Source organism: Pleuronectes platessa, chromosome 9 (assembly GCF_947347685.1).
Source record: "Pleuronectes platessa chromosome 9, fPlePla1.1, whole genome shotgun sequence".
NCBI classification, from domain to species: domain Eukaryota; kingdom Metazoa; phylum Chordata; class Actinopteri; order Pleuronectiformes; family Pleuronectidae; genus Pleuronectes; species Pleuronectes platessa.
In genome coordinates this window covers 23153847-23168268 of record NC_070634.1, presented here as the reverse complement: position 1 = coordinate 23168268, position 14422 = coordinate 23153847, and the positions used below count along the sequence as shown (strand labels likewise).

The window sequence follows — 14422 nt, the reverse complement described above, 5'->3', positions numbered from 1 at the left end:
TAAATCGATTTTTATGTTGTGCTTTTTTTTGTTTTTAAGAGGGGGGGGTTATCATTTTAATTTATTGGTGCCTTGTTTTGTGCTCCTGTAAACTTTGACTCTTTCTGTTCCTCTGTGTTTCGTGTCTGCGGGGGGGGGGGGGGGGGGTTAACAGGCGGAATGGTTAGGGATGGTTGGGGGGGGGGCGGGGGGAGTTTAAAACTTAGCAACTTCTGTACTTACATGGAATATGTGTACTGTATGCCAAAATGGTCTCACTCACGTTTCTATGAAATCAAGCTGTTGATAAATATCTCTATATATTGATATATTAAATTTATAAAAACTGTCCCAGCTTCAGTGTTGTGCTTTTATTCTTGTGTGACCGAGGAAACATTATTGACTTTGAAGAAGTTCAGCGTCCACATAGAAAATACTCATCTGAAAAGCTTATGAACCCACATTTAAATCTGCTTCATCATGATTTTTATTAGGATTTGTATTCAAACTTCAATTCCCTAAATACGCCTGATTTTCTCATCAAGATCCGTGAATTATTCTCAGAAATCTGTAAAAGAGAAACACACCTTATCTTGCCATGTTAAAGAAAGTGATGAAACTACATCCTGAATCCGTCTCTTTGTCCAGCTCCCTGCCAACATGTAAAGGATTCTCTCCTGGACCATGTCCCCGTCCTTCCACCAGTTTTCATGGAAATGTGCTTAGCAGTTTTTGTGTTATTAAAAAAAAACAGTATGTGTGTTGCTGTGTAAAGATTGTGATGCCTCCCGGAGATCTGGATTCACTTTGTTGTGCAGAAACAAAACAAGAGGAAGAAACTCAACAATCCGTCTTCTGTGGATTTTAGATTATCTTGCTGCGTCTGCATGTGTTGACATGTAAATACTCAGTAAACAGGATGTGTGTGTGTGTGTGTGTCGCCTTCTTTCAATGCTCAGTCACATCAAGTTAAGTTGTAGAATTTTACACATGAGAGCAAACAACACAACCAAACAAAATGCTGCCCTGATGTGTCACATGATGTGTTGAAAGTAATCCACCAAATACTGAAACACAATTTAATTCACTGACGTTTCTGAACAACTGCAGGTGAGCAGCCGATTAAATGCACTTTTCAATTTAAAGCTTTTATTGATTTAATTCTCCCACACAGAAAATACCAGACTGCGATTAACGACCAGGGAGAGAAAAACCTATTTGCTGAAATGTGTCGACATAATAAAAAGGAGGCGGTTCCCAGTGGCTGTGGGTTGATGTGCCACTCAGGAACCAATGATTGCTTCTCTCGCAGCTGGAATTTTGAAGCTCAAAATGCTTTAATTTGAAATTTGATATTGACCGAACACTAACAGGGTTTTTTGAAAGGTTCCAGATTCATCCACTCAAATGATCAGTATATCAGGGAATTCAGTGTTTTGAATGCACGTCTAATATCTTTCCAAGTCATTTCTCTAGTGTTGTACTTTCACAAAACTATAAACTATAGAGAAAATAGGCTGTGTCAAATATGAGAGGGTTCCCTGAATATGTTCTGCCTCGTAGGGGGGGGGGGGGGGGGGGGTGGGTCCTTGTTTGGTCCCTGGTTTTCCCAGTGGCCCCTTTTATGTCTCTGGGTCTCAAACCCATCTTGTTGTTTTTCCTTTGACGATGGCTGACGTGGACACTGGCCCTGTTTGTTTCCTCCTCTTTCTAAATCGCTCCGCTCTCCAGGGAACCAGACGTGTTACAGTTAAAGTCAAGGGAGAGAAACACAACTCAAGGGAGCAAGCAACAACTCAAAAGACTCAACGGGAGTCGGGGGGGGTTGAGCCTGTGTGGACCCCCGGAGACTCGTGGAGTGTGGCAGTTCATCGGGGAGTTGATGGATGAGCCGGCGGGGGGGGAAGCCGGCTCTAGATGTGGCCGCTCTTTGGCCTTCCCACTGTTCCCAGGCTGCTGCTGCTCCTCATTGAAGATTCAGCACCTCCTGCTCCCTGCGCCCGTCACCTCCCCGAGCGGCGCAGGAGTCAAGGAGGCTCAACCGACTCCAGTGAAGATTCACGATGACTGGAGAAGTCATCTCAGATCAGGGGGTCTCTGGTCTTACTGGTGACGCTCTGTACTTTGCAGTGAAGGTGCACAGCTCTGTGTTCTTGGAGCCAGTGTCAGAGAAGGAATTTAGATAAATGCTCTTCTTAATAATCCATGTGTGAGGGTGTGGAGTCTGTGCGCTTAGTGGAAGATGCCTCTGACTCCTTTGAAAGTGTCGGTTTGACCTGGATCCAAACTCTGAAAGGTAAAGTTTATAGAAATCATGAAGCTCTATCTGCTTTACACACTAAGTGAATGTTACCACCTTAAATTTAAGTCCTTACAAAGAGATTTAACTGGTTATAAAAAGGTCTTATCGTATTATTGCTGCCTCTTCATGACCTACAACAGCAAATGAAACAATCCGGGAGAAAATTTGCTTTTTCTATAACGGATTCCCCACGAGCTCAGAGAAAAGATTTAGCTAGAAAAGCCGATGTTTAGGCGGATGGAGAGGAGGCTATGGGCTTGGATAAAGGCTAAAGCCAAATTCACAGCAGCATATAAGCACTGCAACCACTAGGGTTTCACTGGTGTAATTGCAGAGCGACACACACACACACACAAACTCACAACGAATGCTCACAATGGCGTAGGCCCTGTGCTTAGGCTACATGCTACCTAAGGTGTAGCTACGACGCAGAACCATGACATTGTTTTACAGAGCCGAGGGTTGTATCTCTGTTAAGGAATGAATAATACAAACAGACGACCTTAAAGAGATTTAAACTACTTTCAATTCAAATGCACTTTTGTTAATCCTGAATTTTTAATTTGTCTCGTTTTTCAGTCTGTGATGTTTTTGTGTTTCATGGTAATTTCTCTGATTTTAGGTTCGAAAAGGGAAACAAACTATCTGCACAATTATTCCAGAGCAGTTTTTATTTCTGTCATTGACAGGTCACCTTTAGAAAACTGCTCAGTCATTACTCTGACACAATCCTTTTGACTTTAAGCTTTAGAGTTTGGTATTTCTCCTGAAGGATCAAATTTGATTCGTCATGCAAACTGAGGAAAAGGTTTTTTCTAATCAGAGTTCACGAGGAGAGCAACTTAAACCTAGAACTCTAATCCTCAGTAAGACCTGCTGTTGATGGCTCTTCTATAGATTCTGTTTCTAAATTGAGGTGGATTGAGGTCTGATTTGAAACGTTGTCGTCCTCGACTCAATGTCAGTGAGACGACTTCAGCCGTTTCCAGCTTCCCCTCGGTGCTGCTCCTAAATGAAATACATGAACTGATTTAGTCTGGTTACAGGGAAGAGAGGAGCTGTCTTGACATTGAACAGATTATCTCTCTCTGTTTTTTAAGCTGCTGCGTTTGAAGTTGCAGACGTTGCATCACACGTCTGATTAATAGATCTTGATGAAAACAAATCAGACACATTTAGGGAACTGATATCAATGAGTGTGTGCAGCTTGATGGGATTTAAGGAAACTGTTGGACTTTGGTGGAGGTCTGTGATCTAGTGATATAATTGTTTGAAACATTTCATGATGTTAAAGTCAATTCCAATAAACTGAAGAGGGTTGGCAGCACACCTACAAGTCCAATCAGACACAAACACATTTGACCTCTGGGCAATCTGTTTTTTGTATCCATCCACCCGACCTCAGACGTGTCTTTAAAGAGCTGCGAGGAGTTTAAATACAGAGACAACATTCAGTCTTCACTCCCAGTAACAGTCCACTCTCACAGCCTCACTGGTGACTGCAGCCTCCCAGCACCACAACGCTCCACCTCTTCTCCTCCTCTCACCACCACACGTTTCCCTCTCGTCTGCTAAACGGAGGCCATGTCGCACTCTATTAGTTAACGCTCTGAGTTAGTGGAGCATCCAGGTGGTTCAGGGCAGACAAACCTCGCCCTCCCCCCACCTCCCACTTAGAGATCCATCAAAGATTTGGCGAGCCTTGAATTACAACTCTACTCAGGAAGATTATTTGGGAACAGCAGAGCCGACCTCCGTGTTCTCACCTCCTCCTCCAAGAGGAAACTTGAAATTGAGGTTTAGCCCAAATTTGACATTTTAAAAGACGAGAATATTTTTTCCTTTTCCAGTTCAGAATTAAATGAATTTGTGCTTCAGGATGTTTCTCAATATGCAACCAATCAGAACAAGGTAAATTGTTATGATGATGATATGTGATGGACCTGAGTTTTACCCTGATCTCTGCTGCTCCGCTCTGCTTTACAAAGCCTTTTTCCTTGATTCTCAGTTTGTTGTCAAAAATGAGTTCGACCTACAATCAGTGACGCACCCGAGGTCGTGGGGGTGTTTCGAGTATATGATCATCAGACATCCTCAACCAGACAAGCCAGTCTGGGTCTATCACCCGTCTTGATCCACAGCCGCCTTGATGCTTTTTTTCTGCAGCTTCAGAGATGTTCTTAGAGGCTCTTCTCTCCTGCAACACAACTAAAGGCTCATTTCTGCAGCCTTATGGCCACAAAGGTCAGTTTCAAACGATGTAGCCATCACCACATTCTTCCTTTTACGTTGGCAACAGACGTATAGACGGTGATGTAGGTTCAGATCCTGTCGACTGATAGAAACTAGCATGAAGTGGAGCCTGAATGAGCCTTCAACTGTCTCAGGTCACACTCACTGCTCTCATCAGCTGCTCTCAGTGACAACACCTGCACACCACACACTGTGAAACAAACAGAGCTGAAGAGTATTTCCCTCAGGAGGTGAAGGGGGGTGGAGTGACAGTGGGCTCAGATTCATCAGGTGTCTGGGAACATGACTCCAAATTAATGATAATGTGGCTCCGAGTCTGATGGATATGTAAATAAGCAACTGTTTGCAAACACATCAACTTCACATGGGAGCGTACAGCTCCCTGCACTGCCCCCATGTGGCCAGAGAAGGCAATCAATCCAGGTGCAGCTTTAATTTCGTAGGCTGCTGTTAATAAGAAAACACTGATTTCATGCTCTGCTGCAAGACAACTGTGCTTCAGACCATCAGAACAGGGATGGCATAAACACTCTTTTATTTCCATGGCCCGTTATTCTCTCTATTCTCTCTTTCTTTCCACCACCTCTTCCTCTCTCACCTGTGTTTGCGTTCCCTGCAGAGGTGATGCAGGTTTATGAATCTATCTCTCACAACATTAACAAACAAAGTAATTCAACAAGCGTTGCAATAAAACTTGCCAGTGAAAAGCAAATTAACAACACCCCCCCCCCCCCCACACACACACACACACACACACACACACACCACCCCCCTTGCCCCCTTTCATTTGGTTCCATTTGCATCAGCTCTTTCCTTTCATTTCATCCCTCCATGCATTTCCTCACCCTCTCTCTCTCTCTCTCTCTCTCTCTCTCTCTCTCTCTCTCTCTCTTTCTGTCTTTCACTCACCCCTGTCTCTCTTGGTCCATTTAATTTTTTCTGCTCCATCAGCAGTTTGGGCTTTTTCCTTCCTGTAAAATAAGAATCCCACCGTGGCTCCATTGTGTTGCAGTGATAAGGAGTTTGAAAGAGGAGCGGTTACTGTAATGTGCCACATCTGGCCTCGTAAAGTTACTGCAATAAAGTCTTTCTGTTTAAAAATGCAGTGAACAGACACACACTCGTCCCTTCTGCCTCCCCCTCTTCCTCCCTCTTCCTCGTGCATGACAGTTCCTATTATCTCCTAGATAATAAGTTGCACAGATTAGCCATGAGGGCAAAGTGGGTGGAGAGGGAATATGGAATAGTTTGCCTATCTTTGTGTGTGTGTGTGTGTGTGTGTGTGTGTGTGTGTGTGTGTGTGTGTGTGTGTGTGTGTGTGTGTGTGTGTGTGTATTCATAGACTATTTAGTGGTGTGTGTGCAGCTATTATTGTTTCCCTGTCTATATTTGCGTGTGTGTCTGTTTATCTGCAGTGTCCCTGTCTGCATCCATGGGTTTTGCGTGTCTCTGTGCATCTGTCCGTCTGTGTTTTGTGTTCCTCTGCCTCGACGCATGGGCATGCACGTGTGTGTTAGTGTGTGTCTGAAAATGTGTGTGTGTTTAAGGGATTGTGTCTGCAGTGGAACACACTAGAGGAGGAGTTGATGGGCTAAGTGCCATTACCAGATAATTACAGCTAAAAGTCTCCCTGCTAACGAGGACAGCTCATCATCATGGTGCTGGCAGAGGCCTCGGAAAACATCTGCAATTCAGATTAGGAGCTGTGTGTGTGTGTGTGTGTGTGTGTGTGTGTGCGTGTGTGTGTGTGTGTGTGTGTGTGCGTGTGCGTGTGCGTGTGTATATTTTGTATTCTTCTCTTGCTCTGTTCTCTCACTCCCTCTCTCTCTCTTTGTCCATACGTGTGTTTCTGGATGGTTGTCGTATGATGAGAGGATTTCAGCTAAGCAGCAGTGAGATTCATATTTTCAATAAGAAACCCCCCCCCCATGGTGTGTTTGCATGTGAGGTTACACACACACACACACACACTAAATATGAACACTGTATATCAGTGTAATTGGCTGGCACCGGAGCCCAGTGTGAGTTGAGTTTCAGGGCATTCACACACCGTCTGTAATGGGCTCATTCTTCACTCCCTGTGAGGGGCTTATTACACACACACACACACACACACACACAAAAAAAACACACACACACAATAGCAGTCAACAACAAAAACATAAACGTGCATCATGCAATTACACCCAAACATCAAAACTACTATTGCCCCCTCACGCCCTGCAGATGTGACCTTTGCATTATTTGTGTTAGAAATGATTGTCATTATAAAGTTCCTCCTGCTGGGACAGGTGAGGCTGTTTAGAGGCTGATGCATCACAACCAGTCTGCTCAGATCCTCCTCTGTGGAATCTCCTGCTCTCCACAGAGGAGCTGAGGTGGAGAACAACATCATTTCCACTCGTTATCCTCCCTCGTGCTGTCTCAGTGCATGTGATCAGGGATGCATGTGTGTGTTTATGGCTCCACATTAAGCTCGATGTGAAGTGTGTTGTGCGTATTATCACCACATCTGGAAATAACTCAGAAAACAGGCTCCTCCACGTCCTCCACTTCAGCTGAGAGCCAATCACTCTCCTCCTCTCACTTTGTGATTCACAGCCATCTGTTTCCTGTGAAAGTGACAGTGCAGTCTGCCATGATCACTCCCATCATTCCCATGAAGTAAAGCACGGTACTGGCAATAAACTCGATTTCACACCTCGTAAAAATAAAATACATAGACGTGTTTTATGTTGGAGTTATCACAGGGTAGTTAGTTAGTCCACAGACTGTAAAGATGGACGTCTCCACTTCCTCTTCTGACATCATTTGGAACCACAGCAGACCCCCCCCCCCCCCCCCCCCCCCCATACATGCTCAGCTGTCACTCAAGACCTCTCATAATGTTTTCATAGCCTCTCATATCTGATTAAAACCAAACTTACCAGAAACATCTCTTTGACGTTTTAGTTTGACCATATAACATCGAGGAGGCAGGGTTTACGACCTGTACAGCAACCAGCCACCAGGGGGCAGTCAAAGTGCTCTGTTATCTGAACGTGAGCTTGCTGTAGGAATATTTTGTCCTTGAAACCGATCATCATGCAGCTCTACTTTATATTCACAAGTAAATTATACACAAGAATAGATAAAAAGTACTAGAAATCATTCTTTAAAAGACCTTTTTCTACAGATATCTCATACACATCTCTAGACCTCCATTCATTCTTTAAATCCTCCCTGTGCCAGTTTAAGTGGCGTTCGGGGGTTTTCCCTTGACCCATTTCTCTTCTGTTTTTCTTTGAAGATCTGTTCTTCACTTTCTTCTCACATCTCGACACTTAAAAGAGCACAAACCAGTGTCGTCATTAGCAGAGACAAGATGCTAACGCTGAGTGATACTGAAGCTTTACTACTACATGAATATTTTAGTCTTTGTGTGACTTTAAAATCTGACAAATCTGAGTGAGACTGTGATAGATGGAGTCGTCAGGGAGCTCAACCGTCTGAACAAAGGAAACACTGAGGACACTAAGTCTATTGATGTCAGGTGGTTTCCTGGTCCCCGAGGAAATCAAGCAACTAATGTGGCGTAATGATCAAGGTGATGATCTAATGATTGGCAAGAAGCTAATTGTCCGTAATGCCGCCTGCCGAGGCTTAAAATAGAGACTGACGGAGGGGTGTGTGTGTGGGGGGGGGGTGGAGTCCGTTCTCATAGGTCCGGCCACAATCAGGTGGAAGAATTCATCATTTCTGCCATAAAGATTGTCGACATTAAGTACGAGAAACCTGTTCAGTAAATCTGCTGTTGTTCTGGTTATGCAGGAACTTGCTTGCTGCTTACTGGTGTGTCTGTGAGGTATATATATTTTAATGGGCCGGAGGGGAATGTAACTAAGTACATATACTCCACTAAATGTATCGTTAAGAGATTGAAGTCACATGACAGATCAAGAAACATACCAGCATCTCGTGAGGTGTGATGCATTGCAAATTTCCCTCTGGATCATTAAAGTACCTACCTACCTACCTGCCTATCCATCCATCCATCCATCCATCCATCCATCCATCCGTCCATCCATCCATCCGTCCATCCGTCCGTCCATCCATCCATCCATCCATCCATCCATCACTACTGCTGTGTATTCTTGGGGGGCCCCCCTCTCAGCTCAAGGCCTTTGCCATTTAAGTACACGTTACTTCTTTCATCACTAATTAAGGGATTTCTCGACCACACATTCCTTAGAGAAAATGATCAGAGCTGTGGTATATTGAGTGAAAAGCCTATCTGCCCATTCTCACCTTCACTTCTACCACTTCATCCTGACTCCTATCAGGACCTTTGACCCACATGTGATCTGTGGATTCTCAGTGTGTGAACACTAACCGGGACGGAAGAACACTTGAATGAAATCTACAGCAAAAAACAGTTCTCTCTGATTTCTACATTATTCTCCATATGTAGGAAAGAAGCAGCTCCACAGTGAAGAAGAGCTGCTCTCCTCTTCCACTGCATTGTGATACTACCACCTGCTGGTCATTGTGTTCCATTACAACATATAAATGCAGAAGAGCTGAGGCTCACATGTAAACAACACATATGTAAACAACATAAAATGGTTTATTGACAATATTGTCCAATCTTTGTTTGTTAGTTCTATCAAATCTATTAACATGTGAGTATAGCTATAATTCAAAATGATTCATATAAATGTTTAATGACGATAAAGATCTGTCTTCAATGTTAACAACAAAATCTGAATTTAAAAAGACGAATAAGGTCCATTAAGAACTTGTCTATTGGCAATTTCAGTATCAAAACCCCTGTAAATCTATGTGGAGCGAACAGAAGGTGAACTCTGCTGAGTTGCATTTCTGTAACAGTGGCCACATGAATATGTAAAATGCACAACATCGGATCAAACGCGCTCTTAACTGAGTCTTTTACACTGATGTTTTATTAATTGTGTCTTTCACGAGGAGCAAAGCTGAAACTGGATCCACTTTGCGTCGTCTTCACTTTGCAGCAGCTGCTGTTTCCCCGTCAGTAATAACAGGACAAGAGAAAATACAACGGATAAGTTTTAAATATTCATTTATTTAGAATTAGTTCTCTGGTTTGTAACATACAAGCTTGTTGTACAAGGAATACTACAGAGAGGTACAGTTTTTTACATTTGACTCTGTCATATACACAGACTCAGATTTTCAGATGGGTTTTTTTTCCAACGAGAGGACTTTGCCCTTTTGCAGCTTAAACCAGTGTCAGATCTGCTTCGTATCCCCCCCCCCTCCCCCCAACACAAACATCAATGTTTGTGTTAAAACGACACGTGACACATGACGAAACCACCTGACCAGTCAACGTCAAGTCAAAGTATCACATACTCAGGGAACTCTTAGCATCTTTTCTAATCATCCAAATTCCCCTCGCGACAGATTCACTGGAGTATTTGTCCATGCATACATAAGTATACTATATATATTTATATATATATATATGATAAAAATATAGCTTTTGGAATAAATACTCAATATCATTTATAGAGCAAACTCGTCAGACAATACTCGGTATATACTCTTCACAATACTGTATATACATGTATTTGGCTGGATTTTACAAGAACAGGTAAAATAGATATATATATATATATATTTAACCCCGTGTGAAACAGATTGGATTTCAGGTCTTTGGTCTTCACCTTTATTACATCTGGGTCACACCGGATTAAACATATGGATGAGATTTAAGACTTGAAGACACAGGCACGGAAGACCAGTAACACCAGTAACACCAGAAACACCAGACGCTTCACAGCAGGACGGGTCAGATCCACGTTCGGGCGCAGACGCACATGTTTGTTGCCTGTGACTCAACAAATGATGTGATCGCCAAACCACTGCCGGAAAAAAGTCTCATTGTTTTAGAGTAAATGCAGCTTTTACTATATAATTAACATACTTTTATGTCAATCCATTTATCTTCTTGTCTTTCTACATAGTTTCATACCAACACCCATAATTATAAAGTGTCCAGATATGCGAGTACTGGTGCAGGATCGGAGGTCAGACCACACTGCGTCTCAGGGGAAATAAAAGTTGTTGTTCTGGGCTGCATGCAGACGTCCATGTGTGGGTCTGTGTGTACCCTTGTGCACGTGTGTGTGGATGATGAGGAGAACCAGAGCGAACGCCAGCGGACTGGTGGAGGCAGAATTGGCCTGAAGTAGCTCACGAGACAGCACCATACTTATGATTAGAGAAGACTAAGACATTTGAAATCTAATTCAGGTTCTTCACTTAGAAACAAATGTAAAAGTTTATCTAAGATTGGAGGAGTCGTTCTCCTTGTTTCTGCAGAAGTTCACTCGAACCACAAACATGGCAGTTGTTAAATGATGTGTCGTTTCCCCCCCTTTTTAAATCTCCATTCCCAGATCACATGTAAACAGTGGATTTAGAAAATGGCAATTGTGCAGTTACGTGCTTTTCTGTAATTAAAGAATCAGTTTCCTGTTCCCAGGTCAATCCATTGATCCCTTTTTGTTCATTGTAAACTTACTGACCAGTTTGACATCTGCAGTGGGAGAAACGCTGAGTCGTAAACCTTCATCAGACCAGTACTCTTGCTGGAAGATTACTTTAAGAATATGGGTGTAGTTTAGTGGTAAACAGATGCTTCAAGGCCACGCTCCCTGGAACACGTCTCCTCCACATGTCATCTGATTAAGGCGAGATCAAAGCCACTCACCCATTTATATTGCTTTAGACAGAAAACTAAAAAAAACACAGTTCTGGTGTCAGTGATTATTTGAAAACAGGAAAATCAGATCTTCTTGTTGAGGATTTTTCCTCCACATTAATGTCTTTTGTCACTGACAGCCTATCTCTCTGTCAGTCCCATGGTCTGTGCCAGCTACAGGTTTCTATTGGGTTGTGTCGCAGCCAGCCTGACATTCATTGTGCATTTTGAAGCAGTTGCATACATGATTCAATCGGATGCAAGCAGGCAAACAAGACGTTCATTATAGTTGAACTGGGGGATGGAGACCGAGACACAGAGAGAGAGAGATTATAATCATGAGAACAGACAGTATTACAACATACTGTTGTTGGTTTACCACATGGCGACCAGCAGGGGGCGTGACTGAGTATCCGCATGCGGCGCCTTCTGAATACAATCCTCTTATATTTGTAGACTTTTCTGTCTTTTATCAGGTTATTTAAAAATAATCATTTCTTCTGTTTCCAACAGATTTTTTTATCTCAAACTAAACCATTCATTTTTTCAATATTTCACAGACGATGTCAGACGTGAAAAACATAATATAACAACACACTAAATGATGCCAAACCCCATTGAATGATGGGAAATTTCACCACGAGTTCTACTTTGCGTTCTACAGCTTTGGAGATATAGTTTCTTCTGGACACCGATATTATAGAGGACTTCTCACTGTACATAAACACAACTTTAAAAAAAAAGAAACAGTAGAAAATACACTTTCTGTGTTTGTATTTGATTATTATCTGTTAGAATATCACTCTACATATATACTATGTTCTTAATAATGGCTTATGTCCAAATATGGATCAAGTCAATGACGTCAAAGGAAAAAATAGAAATCAGGTCATATCTCATATCTTATTTTTGAAAGGTAGATCATGTGCTTAGTATCTTGCTGGACAAGCTAGTTTTATGAGAGGAAGCAGCGTCCACCTGCCAGTCCATATACAGTGGGGTGAGAATATAAATATAATATATATATATATATATATGTCTGACCACCTGCCCTCTCTGTTGTCTGTCCACTGAGTGGTTGATGCAGCATATGACACCGTGTCGGCAGAGATGTGGAAGAGATGTGTGGCCGTATGTTTGCAGGACGCTCTGGTCCCAGAGGTTCACACGTGAGCTCCCATGACTCCACAGTAAACCTGGCAGAGTGTGTCCTTTGTTGTCTCGTTTGTTTCCCTCTACATTGTCGCTGCAGAGGGTCTTGAAGTGTGTTGCGTTGTTGGAAGAGTAAACAGGGTCTGCCTGGCTCAGAGGAGGTCTGTGGCAGCCGGGGGCCCCGAGGCTTGGCCCTCGGTCTGGGCCTTCAGAAGGTCAACGATTTCCGGGTGGGAGGTCGCTTCTGCCACCGACAGAGCGGTCTGACCGTTCTGAGGGAAGACAGAGAGAAGAAGGTGTTAGAGTTTCATGTGGAAGACGATGCAGTGGCTGTTCTCATCCTGAAGGAGGCAGTGTTGTGTTGCTCTTTCTCCAGAAGATGGACATTACAGCTCATATTCTGCTGGGTTCAGTATCTGGAAATATCTCTGGGAAGAATGTTTTGCCTCCTTTGAGACATAATTTTAAAACCTCAACAGATCAACAAAGTGTAACTAATCATATGTTGATAAGCTTCTTTGCACTGTGCAGAAATTGCCTGTGTTGCGTTGAATCTGGGAGATTTTGTGGGATGTCAGGAAAAGAAAATGGATGAAAGGAACAGGAAATTTAAAAGTTTGCATCTTCGGAGGAGGTTGATATGTTTGTTTGTTAGTTTGTTTGTTTGTTAGCAGGATTCCACAACAACAACAGATTTCCCAGACATGTTGCGGAGCCGTGAGTAATGACTCAAGGAAGTCATTACATTTCGGTGAGGATCCAGATCAGGGAACAGATCTAGGAAGAGTTCTTCAAATTTTTCATTGAATTCTCATATAATAACTCATGAATGTTCAGAGGACTGATCCAGAATATTCAGATCCAAATAAAAATCTGGACCAGGTGAATTTAAATGTATCTATAAATCGGGCCTTGATGTTCTAACTCCTCTCTTTAATTATAATAACATACTTTAGCATGTGACCCTTTGTCAGATGATACCATCCATTGACCAAATAAGAATAATACTATTTTAACAGTTATCCAACTGTGTGAGATAAAACTGTGTCCTTGCAGAAAACTCCCTTTCTTCCCCTGGAAGAACAAACCTCTCCAAGATGCCTTCCCTCGCAAGCCCGTGTCTCTGTAGATTAAGTTGTGAGCTTGACGCTGACACACCATTCAAGACAAGCAGCTATAAATTTCCACGGCTGAGTAAACTGGCCTTGTACGGCAACATCTCTTCTATTCAGAGAATACTATGCAGCCTTTAGATATAACTGCGAAGCGGCAGGTGAGGCTTGAGAAACAAACACACTCAAAACAGTGTGAATGATCAGTGACCTTCCCGAGCTGCTCATTTCACCTGCTTTAAGATTCAGTCACACAGCAGATAATATGGTTTACAGATTTTTCTCCATCATCTCAGACACAGGGTTTGTGAATCCTTCAGGGACAATGGAATCAGAGCCCAGGGGGGGGGTGAGTGCAGGAGTGGAGGTCCGGCTAGAATGATTGAGATGATGTATGAGCAGCAGCAGCAGCATTGTTCACATTGTTCGAGATGGAGCAGTCCTGTGGCTGAGCAAGGCATCGCTGCGACTGGTTCCCTGACTCCGACTGCACAGGGGAATCAGCAATCCAGAGGAATCAATAATGCACTTGGTTGAACAATCAATCTACTATGTGAGGGGCCAGGCCCCGGCCCCTGTATGTCTATGGCTGCACCGGCCACCTTAAGCTGAACACAGCGATGTCCTAACAGGTAGTGACACTTCCTACACCGTGTGCGAGTCGGGACTGTTAGTGTGGTGAGAGCTGCAGAGTATCAGAAATGATGCAGTGATCCTCTGTGAAGAATTAACCTCTATTAGAAAGTAACTTAGCCACTACAGGGACCAGAGGTGAAGCCATTTTGAAGCCACGTTTTCAAATAGAGATTAACTCATAGATTTTTTTCACTGTATTTTATAAAAGTGGAGTTCGAACCATAGATGGTAAATAAAAAATATGGAAGTAAACTACGGGTC

General features: G+C 43.0%; 1 protein-coding gene across 1 annotated transcript in view; it reads right to left on the bottom strand.

The window, feature by feature from the left end:
- Positions 1-9819: 9819 nt before the first annotated feature.
- The window catches only part of kank4 (KN motif and ankyrin repeat domains 4), a 28375-nt gene continuing 23772 nt past the window's right edge, over positions 9820-14422 (bottom strand). Inside the window, exon 10 of the mRNA XM_053430019.1 lies at positions 9820-12685. Within this exon, the coding sequence (XP_053285994.1) occupies positions 12566-12685 (120 nt within the window). The 3' untranslated portion in view covers positions 9820-12565. The remainder of the gene's footprint in view (positions 12686-14422) is intronic.